The sequence below is a fragment of the Anomaloglossus baeobatrachus genome, chromosome 1 (assembly GCF_048569485.1).
Source record: "Anomaloglossus baeobatrachus isolate aAnoBae1 chromosome 1, aAnoBae1.hap1, whole genome shotgun sequence".
Lineage (NCBI taxonomy): Eukaryota > Metazoa > Chordata > Amphibia > Anura > Aromobatidae > Anomaloglossus > Anomaloglossus baeobatrachus.
The window spans coordinates 17,056,417-17,073,561 of NC_134353.1; the positions used below are offsets into that span (position 1 = coordinate 17,056,417).

At 40.5% G+C, this 17,145-nt stretch overlaps 1 protein-coding gene across 1 annotated transcript in view; it reads left to right on the forward strand.

Annotated features, from left to right (window-relative positions):
- The first annotated feature begins 1,185 nt into the window (after positions 1-1,185).
- Positions 1,186-17,145, forward strand: part of LOC142290770 (vomeronasal type-2 receptor 26-like) — a 64,640-nt gene continuing 48,680 nt past the window's right edge. The window contains exon 1 of the mRNA XM_075335153.1: positions 1,186-1,698. Within this exon, the coding sequence (XP_075191268.1) occupies positions 1,186-1,698 (513 nt within the window). The remainder of the gene's footprint in view (positions 1,699-17,145) is intronic.

Here is a 17,145-nt window from a genome sequence, read left to right on the forward strand (position 1 = left end):
GATTTGATGTTTAAGATAGTTTTCAAGGCCTTTAATCTCCCACCAAGACCGGATGTTATTCTTATAAAGGGCCAATAGTTCCTTAAAGGAATCTTTCAAAGTAGAACCCGTGTTACTAGAGGAAAATTCCTCAGTAGAAAACACTTGGCTGGCTTCCTCAACCCAAGATGCTGTATTAACGGGACCTGTTAGAAATCCTGCCATACTTCACAAATTAGATCTATCAAAATTAGGGACAAAGCCCGGGAATATTTATAAACAGTAGAGGTACGTTATTCCCATTAACAATATTTTATTAAAGATATAAAACACACCATCAGTGTAAAAATAGACCAACAGGTCACAGTGTAATAAATACAGTAAACACATGCAGAATATAAAAATCCAATTTCTGTGGGACCAGAGGGCTCAAGACTTAACTTGGAAACAGAAATACATTCAGGCAGCGCCACAATTAGGAAGTTTTGGATGCTTGCTGTCCATGAACGTCCAGATAATGTAAGTCAGTGCTCTCCAGGCGTCCCCTTGTTTCTTGTAAAATCAAGGAATGGCAACTATTTCATTCAGTTTAGCAGAAGTGAGCCATTAAATTCAAGATTTACATCAGTCTCCACCTCGACGCGTTTCCCCACATAATAAATATGTGGTTCATCAGGAGGCTACAAAACAGATAAGCTCTATCAGCAACAGGTTGGAAAAAATGTTCACCTAGATTGCACACTCATACATTACATCACAAATAGGCATGTAGGATAACAGAACAACACAGTAATACAAAACAGTAATACAATAGTACTTGCCCAGGGAGAAAGGGGTATTTAGATGTGCAGATCCATGGCACCCATCACACAGGATCCACGGCTAGTCAGACAATGCTGAAGGAAATGTACTGCCATAGTCCAGAGAGGCGTCATGGAGCTGCACATCACTTAGAGATTTAAATAGCCCACGGTCTTCTGATCAGCTGTAGGCGGTCAAGGCAATCAAGCTGATGCCGATATCGCCACATGTGCGCATGCCTAATAAAATGCGCACACCTGAGAAAAACCCAGGAGACTGATGTATTAGAGGCGCCTCCGTCCGCATCACAACTGCGCCTGCCCAGATTCTCATTGGCAGCATGCATGTGCCGACGGAGGCCCTCATGTGCCAAAAGATAGGTGGATGTAAACAAAAGGACGGCGCATGTCTGAGGACCCGACATCCATTACATTTTTGGATCTGGTCATACAAAAAGATGAGGGGGGCAAGATTCACACCTTGACCCACCGGAAACCCACAGCGACCAATTCCCTTTTGAAATGGGATAGCCACCATCCCATTCCCCTTAAGAGGGGTATTCCTAAAGGGCAGTTTCTGCGAATACGCAGAAACTGCTCAAGGGAAGAAGACTTTAAGGCACAGGCCACTGACCTGTTCGGTCGATTTCTAGACCGTGGCTACCCAAAAAAGATCATTCAGCAATCCTATGCCTTTGCTAAGAATACCAAGAGGCATAACATCATGGTCCCACGAGTCCGTGATAATGATCATAACATCACACGTATTATTGGTACATATGATGTACAGTCCGAAAGAGTCTTTTCAGTGATAAAAAAGCACTGGAAGATTCTGAGGGCTGACCCTGATCTGGTGAAGCATATCAATAAGTTTCCAAGTATCACTTACAGGCGGGGTCGTACCATAGGTGACAAGCTAGTACATAGCATGTACCAGGGACCTAGACCACAGGGGACTTGGTTAGATAGACGCATCTGTGGGATGTTTCGTTGTGGGAATTGTAAATATTGTGGATCTATGGAACAATGTAAGAGGGTGATCAGTGCAGCTACAGGGAAGATTTTCCCTTTGCGTGATTTTGGCAATTGTAAAACCTACGGAGTTGTCTATAGGGCTACCTGTACCTGTCCCCTTGACTATATAGGTAAGACCCTAAGAGAACTCCGGAGGCGGGTAGGTGAACATCTTTCGGATATTAGGAATGAACGAGACACTTCAATTTCCCGCCATGTTAATATGATACATGGTGGGGATGTAGCCCAAATCCGATTTTCCATTTTAGAAGTGGTGAAACCCAACCTTAGGGGAGGGGATTTTGATAGGACATTATTGCAGAAGGAATCCGCTTGGATATTCAAAATGGGATCTTTAACCCCAGGGGGGCTGAACGAACAGCTCTCCTTTGGTTGCTTCCTTCCCACTTAGCTTTGAAGCGGTGTCAAAATTTGTTTAGTTTAAACCTGATTTGCTCTACTTTGCAAACCTCCTTTCCTTTTGGAATGGACCATATTGTTGGTGAATATCTATGCATTTTAGTCCTTGCCATGGGAGCCTGGTTACAGATGTACCCTCACTTTGTGGGGGATATGTCTGACTAGGAATGTTTGTATTTCTGTTGAATTTTTTGACATTACCTGATGTATCACTATGTTATCAGTTTGTTCATCAAATTCCATACTATGCCTATGTAAATTAAGTGCCTACTAGGGGTTCGATCTGACATGGCGTCTTTTCATGATCCTGGACGCTCATGTGGTATATATTGTCACAAATGAGGGTCATGTCTGTCGTGGCGTCCTTTTTATTAGCTTTCTTATCTATATTTTCCCCAATTAAGGGACCCCCTAATCACTATTATCCTTATCAATATAAGTAAGGGTATATTTATATTAATGGGGGCTAAAGGCTAATATTGTATTTATGGAGGAGGCACTAAGTATCTTTTTTTCTTACGCCTGCGCATATATATGGTCTTCTGCACTATCTTATTATCTATATGCAGGCTCCGTTGGTTTTTGGCGCATGCGCTGTGCTTCTATTTACTTCTTCTTAACTTTGGCATCTTGAGGCCTCCGTCCACATGTGCGCGCTGCCTGTTGATTGGCGAAGGCGCAGTGGTGATGTGGACGGCGGCGTTCCTGTGGGCGTCACGATTTCCATGATCCTCAGACATGCGCCGTCCTTTTGTTTACATCCACCTATCTTTTGGCACATGAGGGCCTCCGTCGGCACATGCATGCTGCCAATGAGAATCTGGGCAGGCGCAGTTGTGATGCGGACGGAGGCGCCTCTAATACATCAGTCTCCTGGGTTTTTCTCAGGTGTGCGCATTTTATTAGGCATGCGCACATGTGGCGATATCGGCATCAGCTTGATTGCCTTGACCGCCTACAGCTGATCAGAAGACCGTGGGCTATTTAAATCTCTAAGTGATGTGCAGCTCCATGACGCCTCTCTGGACTATGGCAGTACATTTCCTTCAGCATTGTCTGACTAGCCGTGGATCCTGTGTGATGGGCGCCATGGATCTGCACATCTAAATACCCCTTTCTCCCTGGGCAAGTACTATTGTATTACTGTTTTGTATTACTGTGTTGTTCTGTTATCCTACATGCCTATTTGTGATGTAATGTATGAGTGTGCAATCTAGGTGAACATTTTTTCCAACCTGTTGCTGATAGAGCTTATCTGTTTTGTAGCCTCCTGATGAACCACATATTTATTATGTGGGGAAACGCGTCGAGGTGGAGACTGATGTAAATCTTGAATTTAATGGCTCACTTCTGCTAAACTGAATGAAATAGTTGCCATTCCTTGATTTTACAAGAAACAAGGGGACGCCTGGAGAGCACTGACTTACATTATCTGGACGTTCATGGACAGCAAGCATCCAAAACTTCCTAATTGTGGCGCTGCCTGAATGTATTTCTGTTTCCAAGTTAAGTCTTGAGCCCTCTGGTCCCACAGAAATTGGATTTTTATATTCTGCATGTGTTTACTGTATTTATTACACTGTGACCTGTTGGTCTATTTTTACACTGATGGTGTGTTTTATATCTTTAATAAAATATTGTTAATGGGAATAACGTACCTCTACAAACACAATGACATAACAATAAAGACACTATATATACCATCCAGGTGGCTAATCTCACCTGCACATATAACCAAATATATATATATATATATATATATATATATAACCAGCGTATATAACAACTTCCTCATTTTCCTCTCCCGTTAACTCAGCGAAAAACGAAACTTGGAACTTCTGCTTTCTCCCAGAGCAAACAAAAACCCCAAACCACATTACATTTCATGTGATTTAGAATTACATTTATACAGACAGCTTAAGGTGAACCTGACCACCTTGGTGTGGGATCTCTTAGGACGGCTTATTTCATGCAAGATGGCGGTCATTAGGTGTCTAGACTGGGACAGCTCAACCCCCCTTTCGAAATACAAGTACACGCATGAGGTTTGCAAGGTGAGATTAGACAAATTTTCTCACCTACATTTGGAGTGCGCATCTCCATCCCCTCTTGCGTAGTTGCCTTTCGAATCAAGGTGTCAGCATGGCCATCCGTCACCGAGACTCCGTCCTAAGGTTCGTTGGGTGCCACTGTTAATGCTGGCCATAAATTTACTGTGATGCAATCTAATCGTGCATCTACCTTAAACTGTCTGCAGTCCAAATTATGAGTCAATTATGGTAGCATGCATACCATTCTCTTTCATACACACCAGAGACGTACTCGGATATGAATAGAAAGTAAGACTGATTTAAAACGGAAGTGGAAAATACATTTAAAGGTAATTATTGGCAGCCAATAATACGTAATACGTCTCCTATTGGATAAAGTAGAACAGCTTATTCTGTGATATACAATATACTGTAATGTGCTTGCTTCCTCATTTATATTAAGCAATGTCAGCATGATTCACCCATCACATGAAAAGTCCAGACTGTCTGAGTCTTATGTCTGAATGCAGAACTAGGTGGGGTACACAGTCTCAAACAGCATCTTAAATCCTGGTTTTTGGATATCTTCATATATACTCCTAATAGTTCATAATCTTGTCCTTAACAATACTTTGATAGATAGGGCTTTTCTGAATGCGGTTATACCAAATATGTGTATATTTTTTATATTTTTTAACCCTTTAATTTTCAATGGGCCGAATGGGGGGTAATTTGAACTATTTTCTATTTTTTTAAATTTTTAAAAACTTTTTTTTAAACTTTTTTCTTTTATTTTACCAGCACCCTTAAGGGACTTTAACGATCAGCAGTTTGATCGCTTTTCCATTTCTCCAGATCACAGCTACACAGCTGAGATCTGGAGAAAACCTGCTTTACTCTCACACACGTCAGTCTACCAGCAGTAAGAGAAAGTGACACTTGATAGCTACAGGAGTCATCACATGACCCTGTGCTACCATGGCAATTACCGGAAGTCACATGATCACATCACATGACTTTCAATGGTGCTGGGTAAGTTATTCTTACCCCGGCGAAATGTTACATCTCAGTGTCAGATTTTGATAGCGAGTTGTAAGGAGTTAATAGGCGCTTGTGGAACGCGATTCCACTCACACCTGGCAGACACATGTCAGCTGTTGAAATCAGCTGACATGTGCGCGGATCGCTGTGGACTGCCCATGGCAGCCTGTGGGGATTACAGTGACAGGATCCATGAGGTACCCAGTACGTCATGTGTCGTGAAGAGGTTAAAATTCTATCATTGAGTATACTGCAGCCAAGTACACGGAGCCAATTAATTAATGACCAGGTCAAGTTTTGGGACCAGCGTCACTATATGTGGTAACACTTTTCCTATTGATTTTGACACCGTTTTTCTCATGAATTTTACATTAGTGGTAAATTCAGGATAATATGTTTTGCATTTATTTGTAAACTTATGAGAATTTTGCTGAAAATATTTTCCATCATGTATTTTACATCTGCATCATTTTCGAAAAGTCATTTTACTTTTTTAAGATGTTAGAAGGGTTAAATGTTTAGCAGCAATTTCTCATTTATTGCAGAAATTTACACAACTTGTTTCTTAAAGTTACTCAAATACTACCCTTCACATGCTTCACAGGAATTAATGCACAGTAGAATGAAAAAAAAAAAATTTTTCAATATGAAATGTTGCTTAACCAAAATTTCCTATCAAAAACCCTATCAGCAGACAGCAGCAGTACAGTAGAATCAATTGCCCCCCCCCCCCATAGGGCCTTAAAAGAGCAGGGAGGTACAGTCCATGCCACACACAGGCTGTGGCCCAGCATTTTAATTTAAAAAATGAAGACATGCCTGAGTGGCAGATATAGGCCTCTTGCTCCCAGAAGACTGGCACTACCAAAGACACAACTTTAAAACCCATGTTGGAGTCTCAACATTTAAAAACCTTTCAGACAGACAACAGTACAGTAGCATCAATTTCCCCCTCCCTATAGGGCCTTAAAATAGCAGGGAAGTACGGTCCATGCAACACACAGGCTGTGGCCCGGCATTTCAATTGTAAAAATGTAGACTTGCTTGAGTGACCGGTGTAAGCCTCTTGCTCCCAAAATAGAAGGCGGAAAAGAACAAACGGTCCAGCGAGGCGCCAAAAAGGAGATTTTCTTCTGTCTTTTTAAAGCCCTTATTGAGTATAAACAATCAGTGGTTCTTTTCCGCCTTCCACTCATATTTTCCCCTTTAGGGATCAACGGTAGGAGCAGCCTGGGTTAAATCAACTACTTCACTGACCGATCCGTAATCCTCTGTGAGCTGCTAGGACCTGTGGTGATGCTATCCCGTGTGACCAATCACATGACTTTCTGAAGGACACGTCCACAGAAACACAGACAGAGGAATTGTCAGCATTTGGCTGGATTATTTTCCTACTTTGTTTCACAATTTACCGCTGTTGTAAAAGGGTGTGCAACCCCCCCAGGAGAGCGCCCTTAGCATTTTTGCTAGGGTCCAATTTACTTAGGTCCTTCACAGAGCTTCCTTCTTTCCTCTTGCTCCCAAAAGACTGGCACTACCAAAGACAAGACCAAACTTGGAGACCCATGTTGTAGTCTTGATATTTAGTAGCATCAATTGCCCCCCCTCCCATAGGGCACTAAAGGAGCTGGGAGATACGGTCCAAGCAACACACAGGCTGTGGCCCGGCATTTCAATTTTAAAAACTGAGCACACAGTGACCGAGCATTCTGTAGCAGTGCATCCAAGACATAATAGTGCCCTAGAAATTTCTGTACAACCAGTTTAATCTGTGCAGAGCATATGTGATGTCACCCAGGCATAGTGCCGCCACAAGGTTTGCAGTGTAATTGCACATGGCCTTCCCTGGCTTCAGGTTTAGTGGAGACAGCTATTTGCCAAACTCAGTCTGGATAGTGTTCCACAACTCTGTAGCTGTGTCACTGCGTTCTCTGATGCATATTAATTTAGGCACTGCTTAATTACATTTGACTTATACACTGAATGTTGCCTAGCATTTAAATTTGAAATCTCTACACAAATGTTTAAAAACCTTTCAGGAAGACAGCAGGACAGTGACATCAATTGCCCCCCTTCATTTCACCATAGTGTCTTTGCACAGCAGTGAGGTATGGTCGATGCAACACACAGGATGTGGCTTGGCATTTAAATGTTAAAAATCAAGAGATGCATGACAGACAGATGTAGGCCTCTTGCTTCCAGAAGACATGGCATTACAAAAAAAATCATCAAACTTGGAGTGACTCATCTTCACCCTAGTTTGGCAGCGTTGCTGCCGTTGCATTCACTAATGAATGAAAACGCCATTTAGAAAGGCCGCAGCTCAGCAACCAAAAGGTGATGCTGCACATGCAGGCATTTCTGCAAATATGATGAAGAAAAGGAGCTCTCACAACTAACATCGAAGCAATATGGAACATGGAAAAGTGCCAAGAAGACCTTTTTAGCTTGCTCAATAGCAAATTATAAGCAGCCATCAATAACAATACCTATAAATGTATTTCACTGCGGAATATTGAGCAGGCTATTAAGTTGACAAGAACCAATTTTTAGACACTTCCCTATCAACATTTTTAGGTCAGGCACTATTAAGTAACAATACCTATAACTTTGCAGAATTTTGAACAGGCAATTAAAATTGCCAAGAAATACTGTTTACATATTACCCTACCAACATTTTTAGGCCAGGCACTAACAAGTAACAATACTTATAACTGTGTTTGAAGAATTTTGTGCAAAAAATTTAATTACAAAGAAACACTTTTACATACTCCCCTAGCAATATTTTAGGCCAGGTACTAATAAGTAACAATACCTATAATTGTTTTTGCAGAACTTATGAGCAGACAATTAAAATTGCCAAGAAACACTTTTTACATACTTCCCTAGCAACTTTATTAGGTCAGGCACTATCAAGTAACAATACATTTAATTGTGTTTGCAGAATTTTGAGCAGGCAACCAAATTTGCGAAGAACGACTTTTAGATACTTCCCCATCAACTTTTTTTTAGGCCAGGCACTAATAAGTAACAATGCCTATAACTGTGTTTGCAGAATTTTGAGCAGGTAATGAAAATTGCCTAGAAACAATTTTTATATACTTCCCTACAAACTTTATTAAGCCATGCAGTATTTAGTAACAATACTTACACTCCCTGACAGAAGTTCTGTCGCTTATCCATGTTATGTATATAAAAGCTTATAACCTGACTTTAAATTCCTCCATTGGTTTTATAAATTACTCTTTTGAAAGCTCAAACCCTCCCAAATTTGGTTTAGGTTATGAAAATAAAATTGCTGCAAAGCTGAAATATTGATCATTTAATGAACACAGAAAGGTCACATTTTGGCAAGACAAACGTTTTGTCACCTAGTCATATAATGCACCCAATCCTAGCTTACATCCTCACCTGTGATCACTAAATCGGTCAATTAGTGTGTGTGTGTGTGTGTGTGTGTGCGTGTGTGTGTGTGTGCACGTGTGTGTTTGTGTGTGTAAAAAGAAACCCAGCAACCCAGACTTACACTTGAACTGCAACTTGACCTCTGACAACTTGCCAAAAATCCACCCTGCGACCAAAGCCTTGATTATCAAGAGGCTGAAGACCAGATGCACTGCAGAGGTGTCTGGCACCTTTAATGTGGCTCAGCATCAAGTACAAAGAATTAAAAAAAGATTTTTGGAGATGTTTTTGACAAGCCCAGATTCTGCAGACCCCGCAAGACAACTGCTCAGGAGGAACGTTTGTTGGTTAGAAAATCCAAAACCAGCCACTCTTCCACTGCAGCAGAGCTCCAACAGGCCTGGTCACCTCAAGTCCCTGTGTCAACTAGAACAGTTTGTAGGATTCTGGTAGGAATCAGTGCCCAGAAGCCAGCACTAAACAAAAGGCAATTAAAAAACCGTGTGACATTTGCCAAGTCCCACAGCCTGCTAAACAGATGGACGCTGGAAAAGTGTCAGAAGGTGGATTTCTCTGATGAATCTTCAGTTGAATTACAGCACAGCCACCGCAAATACTGCAGGAGACCTACTGGAGCCCGTATGGATCCAAAATACACCCAGAATACAGTTAAGTTTGGTGGTGGAAAGATCATGGTCTAGGGTTACATTCAGTATGGGGGTGTGCAAAACATTTGCAAGGTGAAAGGCAACATAAATAGCCTAAAATATCAAGAAATATTAGCTACCTCTTACATTCCCAATCATAAAAGGGTCAAATTCTGCAGCAGGATGGTGCTCCATCTTATACATCCATCTCTACAACAAAGTTCCTCCTGGAAAAGAAGATCAAGGTGCTCAAGGACTGGCCAGCCCAGTCACCAGACATGAACATCATTGAGCATGTTCGGGGTAGGATGAAAGAGGAAGCTTGGAAGACAAAACCAAAGAATCTAGATGAACTCTTGGAGGCATGTAAGACTGCATTCTTTGCTATTCCTGATGACTTCATCAATAAATTGTATGAACCCTTGTTGAACCGCATGGATGCAGTCCTTTAAGCTCATGGAAGTCACACAAAATATTAAATATGTCTCTAATAGCACCACAACTTCATTCACCAATGTTCTGCAACATATCTTTGTATTAGAAGTTAATTATTTGTTTGAATTTCACATTACTTTCTGCGGGCGACAAAACTTTTGTCTTGCCAAAATCTGACCTTTCTGTGTTCATTAAATGATCAATATTTCAGCTTTGCAGAAACTTTATTTTCATAACCTAAACCAAATTTGGGAGGGTTTCAGCTTTCAAAAGAGTAAATTATAAAACCAATGGATGAATTTAAAGTGAAGTTATAAGCTTTTATTTATATAACATGGATAAGCCACAGAACGTCTGTCAGGGACTGTATAACTGTGTTTGAAAAATTTTAAGAAGGCAAATAAAATTGCAAAGAAATACTTCTTACATTCTTCCCTTGCAATTTTTTTAGGCCAGGCACTAACAAGTAACAATACCTTTAACTATGTTTCTAGAATTTTGAGCAGACAACAAAATTTGCCAAGAACGACTTTTTAGATACTTCCCCACCAACTTTCTTCGGTCAGGCACTAATAAGTAACAATACCTACAACTGTGTTTGCAGAAATTTGAGCAGAAATCGACAAGAAACACTTTTTACATACTTCCCTAGCAACCTTTTTAGGCCAGGCACTATTTAATAACAAAAAAGACTGACTGCACTCACCAAACTGACGTGTGAACAGGTGCATAACTGAACATGACATAAAATACAAAAAAAGTCAAAAAATGATAGTTTGCACTCTGATAATGCTAAAGTATGGAAACCATGAATGTGTGAACATGGACCTGCATTACTGCTAAGGAAAATCTGAGAAAAATGAGATATTTAGCATATATAAATGGCCATTTGTATATCTGCCCAGTTGCCCCTTCATGGCATATCTCTTAACTGGGTACCTACTGTGAGGTATCAACCGGCTGTATTACAAAGGGCCGGTATGTTTTGCAGAAGCGTGGGTGCTCTGCAATGTGAAGCTGGCTGGGACCTGTGGTTCCACAGGATTGCATTACATGCAGAGCCATGGAAGGGTGTGTGATGCTGATTACACACTCCTTACCACCTGTGGGTGTGGCTCCATGGGTTAAAGCAATCCTGTCTCTGAACCTGGGAGAAGTGTGTATAGGGCAGTCTAGAGAGAGACTGGCTCTAGATGTCCAGTGTGTGGACTGGAAACAAGTGAGAGCAGAGCCAGGAGCTTTGGGTGTATCAGCCTGCATGGAGGCTGATCACAAGGCTCTGATATTGAGTCTGAGGTGAGTGCAGCCAGGCCAGGGCTGTAGGGCCGAATCTCTCCTGGAGGAGAGACAGACAGGGGTCTGCAGAGGGCCCTGGGGGCTGGAAGGAACCTTGGCTAGAGTTGTACGCTGGCAGGAGCCAGAGAGTGGGGAAGTTGCTAAACTTCTATTATGGACTTATTGTTTATGTTTGAGGGCAGTTTATGCTGAGTGTTTTTAAATAAACTGCCAGAATTTCTATGAAGAGACTGTGTACGTGTGTTGCTGAAGCTACCTCACACCGCTGCAAGCGAGTGAAACCCCCACGTTGCAGGGCGCAACGTTCACACTACACTATGCTGAAGCCTCTCTCTGGGTTAAAAACCTCCTGTGTATGGGCAAATAGGAACCTGCTATATATGATAAGATTACCTGTGGCAAGTGGGGGAGGGGTGCACGGTCAGAAGGTATGACCCTCTTAATATAGACAAAAAGACTGACTGCACTCACCAAACTGACGTGTGAACAGGTGCATAACTTAACATGACATAAAATATAAAAAAAGACAGTTTGCACTCTGATAATGCTACTTATTCCTACTTGCCCATACACAGGAGGTTTTTAACCCAGAGAGAGGCTTCAGCATAGTGTAGGTACCCAGTTACGAGATATGCCGTGAAGGGGCAACTGGGCAGATATACAAATGGCCATTTATATATGCTAAATATCTAATTTTTCTTAGATTTTCCTTAGCAGTAATGCAGGTCCATGTTCACACATTCATGGTTTTAGCATTATCAGAGTGCAAACTGTTTTTTTCCTATTTAATAACAAGACTTATCATTGTTTGAAGAATTTTGAGAAGGCAATTACAGTTGCCAAGAAACATTTTTTACATATTTCCCTAGCAAATTTTTAGGTCAGTCACTAATAGGTAACAATATCTATAACTGTGTTTGCAGAATTTTGCACAGGCAATTAATATTGCCAATAAACACTTTTTACATGACTCTGAAAATTTTAGATTCACATTGAAGGCATCAAAACTATGAATTAACACATGTGGAGTGAAATACTTAAAAAAAAGTGTGAAACAACTGATAATATGTCTTATATTCTAAGTTTCATCAAAGTAGCCACCTTTTGCTTTGATTACTGCTTTGCACACTCTTGGCATTCTCTTGATGAGCTTCAAGAGGTAGTCACCGGAAATGGCCTTCTAACAGTCTTGAAGGAGTTCACAGAGATGCTTAGCACTTGTTGGCCCTTTTGCCTTCACTCTGCGGTCCAGCTCACCCCAAACCATCTCGATTGGGTTCAGGTCTGGTTATTGTGGAGGACAAGGTTATTTGGCGTAGCACCCCATCCCTCTCCTTCTTAGTCAAATAGCCCTTACACAGCCTGTAGGTGTGTTTGGGGTCATTGTCCTGTTGAAAAATACATGTTGGTCTAGCTAAACGCAAACCGGATGGAATAGCATGCCGCTACAAGATGCTGTGGTAGCCATGCTGGTTCACCAGCAAAGCACCCAAACACCATCACACCTCCTCCTCCATGCTTCACGGTGGGAACCAGGCATGTAGAGTCCATCCGTTTACCTTGTCTGCGTTGCACAAAAACATGGTGGTTGGATCCAAAGATCTCAAATTTGGACTCATCAGACCAAAGCACAGATTTCCACTGGTCTAATGTCCATCCCTTGTGTTCTTTAGCCCAAACAAGTCTCTTCTGCTTGTTGCCTGTCCTTAGCAGTGGTTTCCTAGCAGCTATTTTACCATGAAGGCCTGCTGCACAAAGTCTCCTCTTAACAGTTCTTCTACAGATGTGTCTGCTGCTAGAATGCTGTGTGGCATTGACCTGGTCTCTAATCTGAGCTGCTGTTAACCTGCGATTTCTGAGGCTTGGACTCGGATAAACTTATCCTCCACAGCAGAGGTGACTCTTGGTCTTCCTTTTCTGGGGCGGTCCTCATGTGAGCTAGTTTCTTTGTAGCGTTTGATGGTTTTTGCCACTGCACTTGGGGACACTTTCAAATTTTTCCCAATTTTTCGGATTTACTGACCTTCATTTCTTAAAGTAATGATGGTCACTTGTTTTTCTTTATTTAGCTGCTTTTTTTTTGCCATAATACAAATTCTAACAGTCTATTCAGTAGGACTATCAGCTGTGCATCCACCAGACTTCTGCACAACACAACTGATGGTCCCAACCCCATTTATAAGTCAAGAAATCCCACTTATAAATCCTGACAGGGCACATCTGTGAAGTGAAAACTATTTCCAATGACTAACTCTTGAAGCTCATCAAGAGAATGCCAAGAATGTTGAAAGTAAAAGGTGGCTACTTTGAAGAACCTAAAATATAAGACATATTTTCAGTTGTTTTACAATTTTCTGTTAAGCATTTAATTCCACATGTGTTAATTCATAGTTTTGATGCCTTCAATGTGAATCTACGATTTTCAGTCATGAAAATAAAGAAAAATTCTTTGAATGAGAAGGTGTGTCCAAACTTTTGGTCTGTACTTTACTTCCCTAGCAACTTTTTTAGACAAGGCACTATTTAGTAACAATACTTTATAGTTGTGTTTGCAGCATTTTGAGCAGGCAATCCAAAAAACACTTTTTACATACTTCCCTAGCAATGTTTTTAGGCCAAGTAGTAACAAGTAACAATACATATAACTGTGTTTGCAACATTTTTAGCAGGCAATTAAAATTACCAAGAAATTCTTTTTTACATATTTCCCTAGCAACGTTTTTAGGCCAAGCATTACTTAATAACCATACTTATCATTGTGTTTGAAGAATTTTGAAACTTAATTAAAATTGCCTAGAAACACTTTTTACATACTTCCCTAGCAACTTTTTTAGGCCGGGCACTAATAAGTAACAATACCTATAACTGTGTTGCAAAATGTTTAGCAGGCAATTAAAATTGCCAAGAAACACTCTTTAAATATTTCCCTAGCAACTTTTTTAAGCCACGCACTAAGTAACAATACCTATAACTGTGTTTGCAGAATTTTAAGCAGGCAATAACAAATTGCTAAGAATAACTTTTTAGATACTTCCCTAGCAACTTTTTTAGGCTAGGCACTAATAAGTAACAATGCCTATGACTGTGTTTGAAATATTATGAGCAGGCCAAAAAAGATTTTTTTACATACTTTCCTAGCAACTTTTTAGGCCAGACACTAACAAATAACAAAACCTATAACTGAGAACCTATAACTGAGGCAATTATAGTTGATAAAAATGACTTTTTAGATACTTCCCTGCCAACTTTTTTAGGCCGGGAACTAATAAGTAACAATATCTGTAACAGCGTTATTCTTTTATTTAGTACAGCAGGGTATATGTTCATATTATTTTCTTCTTTGTTTTTCCATAACTGTGTTTGCAGAATTTTGAGAAGGCAATTAAAATTGCCAAGAAACACTTTTTACATACTTCCCTTGCAACTTTTTTAGGCCAGGCACTATTTACCTCTGAAGATGAGGTTGATGACAACTGCTTGAGTCAGCAGTGAGAAGTGGAAGTTTATAAATGTGTCCATTGGGTCAGGATATAGATTCTTTTAGTTTCAATCAGTGACCTCTATGAGGCATCCTACATCAGGGGGAAAGTAAAGGGTAACCGTCATTTTAATTTATATTTAATGAGTCAATAGTACCATGAAAATATTTAGCTTTGCAATATATTTTATTAGACAAATTTGCTTTTTTATATAACAGAATTGATCAGTCATTATTAAAATTCTCAGTTCTGAGCTAAAATCTGTATTCACTGAAGTCTTTCCCATTACTAATATACGAGATGGCACTTGATACTGATGAGATTCTATATAGATAGAAGAGGGAGGGGGCGGAGCTCTGCCTTTAGCTCCTCCCTCCTCCCACCTTTATAGAATCTTATCAGTAACAACTGCCATCTCCTCTCTGAGTAATGGGAAAGTCTGTGCAAAATACAGATTTTACACTAAGAATTGAGAATTTTGATAATAGCTGATCAATTCTGGTGATAAAGAAAATTTGCCTTATACGATATATTACAAAATTGCTTGTTTTCTTGTGTACCATTGAGTTATTAAATAAAAAAGTAAACAACTTTTACTCTTTAAGTGTTTTAGACCGTACCAGGACCCCCCCCCCAGTGTGTGTAGTCCCTTATTATTATCCAATTTTATGGCCAACCACAATAAGTGACATATTTGCAGACATAGAAAGATATAATATAAGAAATATAGTTGAAGAAACGTTGACGTACAATATTGCATTTATTAAGAAGGCTGGTGACTGATATGACTAGTAGAAACTTAAAAGCAGCACATTCTCCTGATACATTCTGAGTTTGTGTCCTCAGAGGACAGTAAATCTTAGGCACATGGGAACTTTGTGCATTTATTGTTGAATTAATTTGATCCTTTTTGTGTGCTACCTCTGCCTCAAGGATAAAAATGGAAGGCAGGGACTGAGTCAGATAAAATAGAATATATCCTCACTATGAGAGTTTGAAAATAGAGATTATTTCAAAGTGTTTAAAATTAATTTCCTGAAAGTGTAGAGATTATTTCCAGGTAACGGAAATGAATTTCATAGAAGGAATCCAAATTATGAACCTAGAGATTATTTCAAGGTACCGGTAATTTGTCTTATGGATATAATGAGTAAAAGCATGAGCATTAGTGCATGGAAAGTTATTGATAAAGGGCAATAGGAATTAACTCCCAGTACAATGACACCACAATTGATGGACGTGCGACCTTCCTGATTCTCAAGTGGAACGATTAAGCCTGCTTTACACGGGACGACCGATCGTGCGATTTCACGATCAATCGTACCCACCCCCGTTGTTTGTGCGTCACAGGCAATTGATTGCCCATGGCGCACAAACTCGTTTAACCCCCGTCACAAGTACTTACCTCCCGTGCGACGTCGCTGTGGGTGGCGAACATCCACTTCCTGAAGTGGGAGGGATGTTCGGCGTCACAGCGACGTCACATGGTGGCTGGCCAATAGAAGCGGAGGGGCAGAGATAAGCGGGATGTAAACATCCCGCCCACCTCCTTCCTTCACATAGCCGGCGGAAGCCGTGGGATGCAGGTAAGCGATGTTCATCGTTCCCAGGGTGTCACACGGAGCAACGTGTGATGCCACGGAAATGATGAACAACTGGCGCCATGTTTCATAAACGATTTTATGAAACCTAGCGACGAGTACACGACAATTTGTGAGCGATACAGCGTGGCTAGGAGGTGTCACACAGGCCCATGTCGCAAGCAATGCCGGATATGCGTCACAAAAACCGTGACCCCGACGATCTATCGCACGATAGATCGTCTCGTGTAAAACACCCTTTAGTGTGGGGAAGAAAATCCCCAATGACAAGTCACCCATTAATAAGCAGAGTGCATACCCAGTTATAAAATTGATTTTAGGCAAGTTTAAAAATCAATAGATTATGAAAAGTGGCTTGTAAAGAAGTATATAAAAGGGATCAAAACTGATAGAATCCCCTTAATTATAGTGTTGTACAAAAAACTAATGCAGCTAGAATATGGGAGCAGCTAGCAGCTGTAGAAGCATGACTACCACCTCTGGCACCATGTATCCAGGCAGTAGTTCTACCAAATGCAGGTCACAATCAGCCTCCAACAAGGCTATTACTGGGGAAGAAATTGGTATTCTGGAAAATATGGCACATTACTCATCACCAGTGTGACTCAAGCTTCTGCACAGAACTATCTCTCTGATCACAAACGGCTAAGATCAATAATGTACTATTCTTTAACTAATAAAAAAACATGAAAAGTCTGTTTATGTAGAGTGTTATTGAGAGGGCTGCTGGCCACTACAGGCTACAGTCCATTTCTATGGAAGGTAAATTTTGCATTACTGTGTTTTATCTTTCACCATTTTGTTTTCATGTTCAAATGAACTAATAATGCACACTGTATTTGTGACTGCAGAGCAGCATAAAAAGGTGATTTATTTTTTTTTTAAATTTGGCCTCACCATTGCAGTTATATTAGCAATCACATATTTGGCACCTAGAGAGTTAACTTTAGTTAAGTTAGTTAAGTTTAGTTTACTTTAGTTAAGTCCAAGCGGCTGTT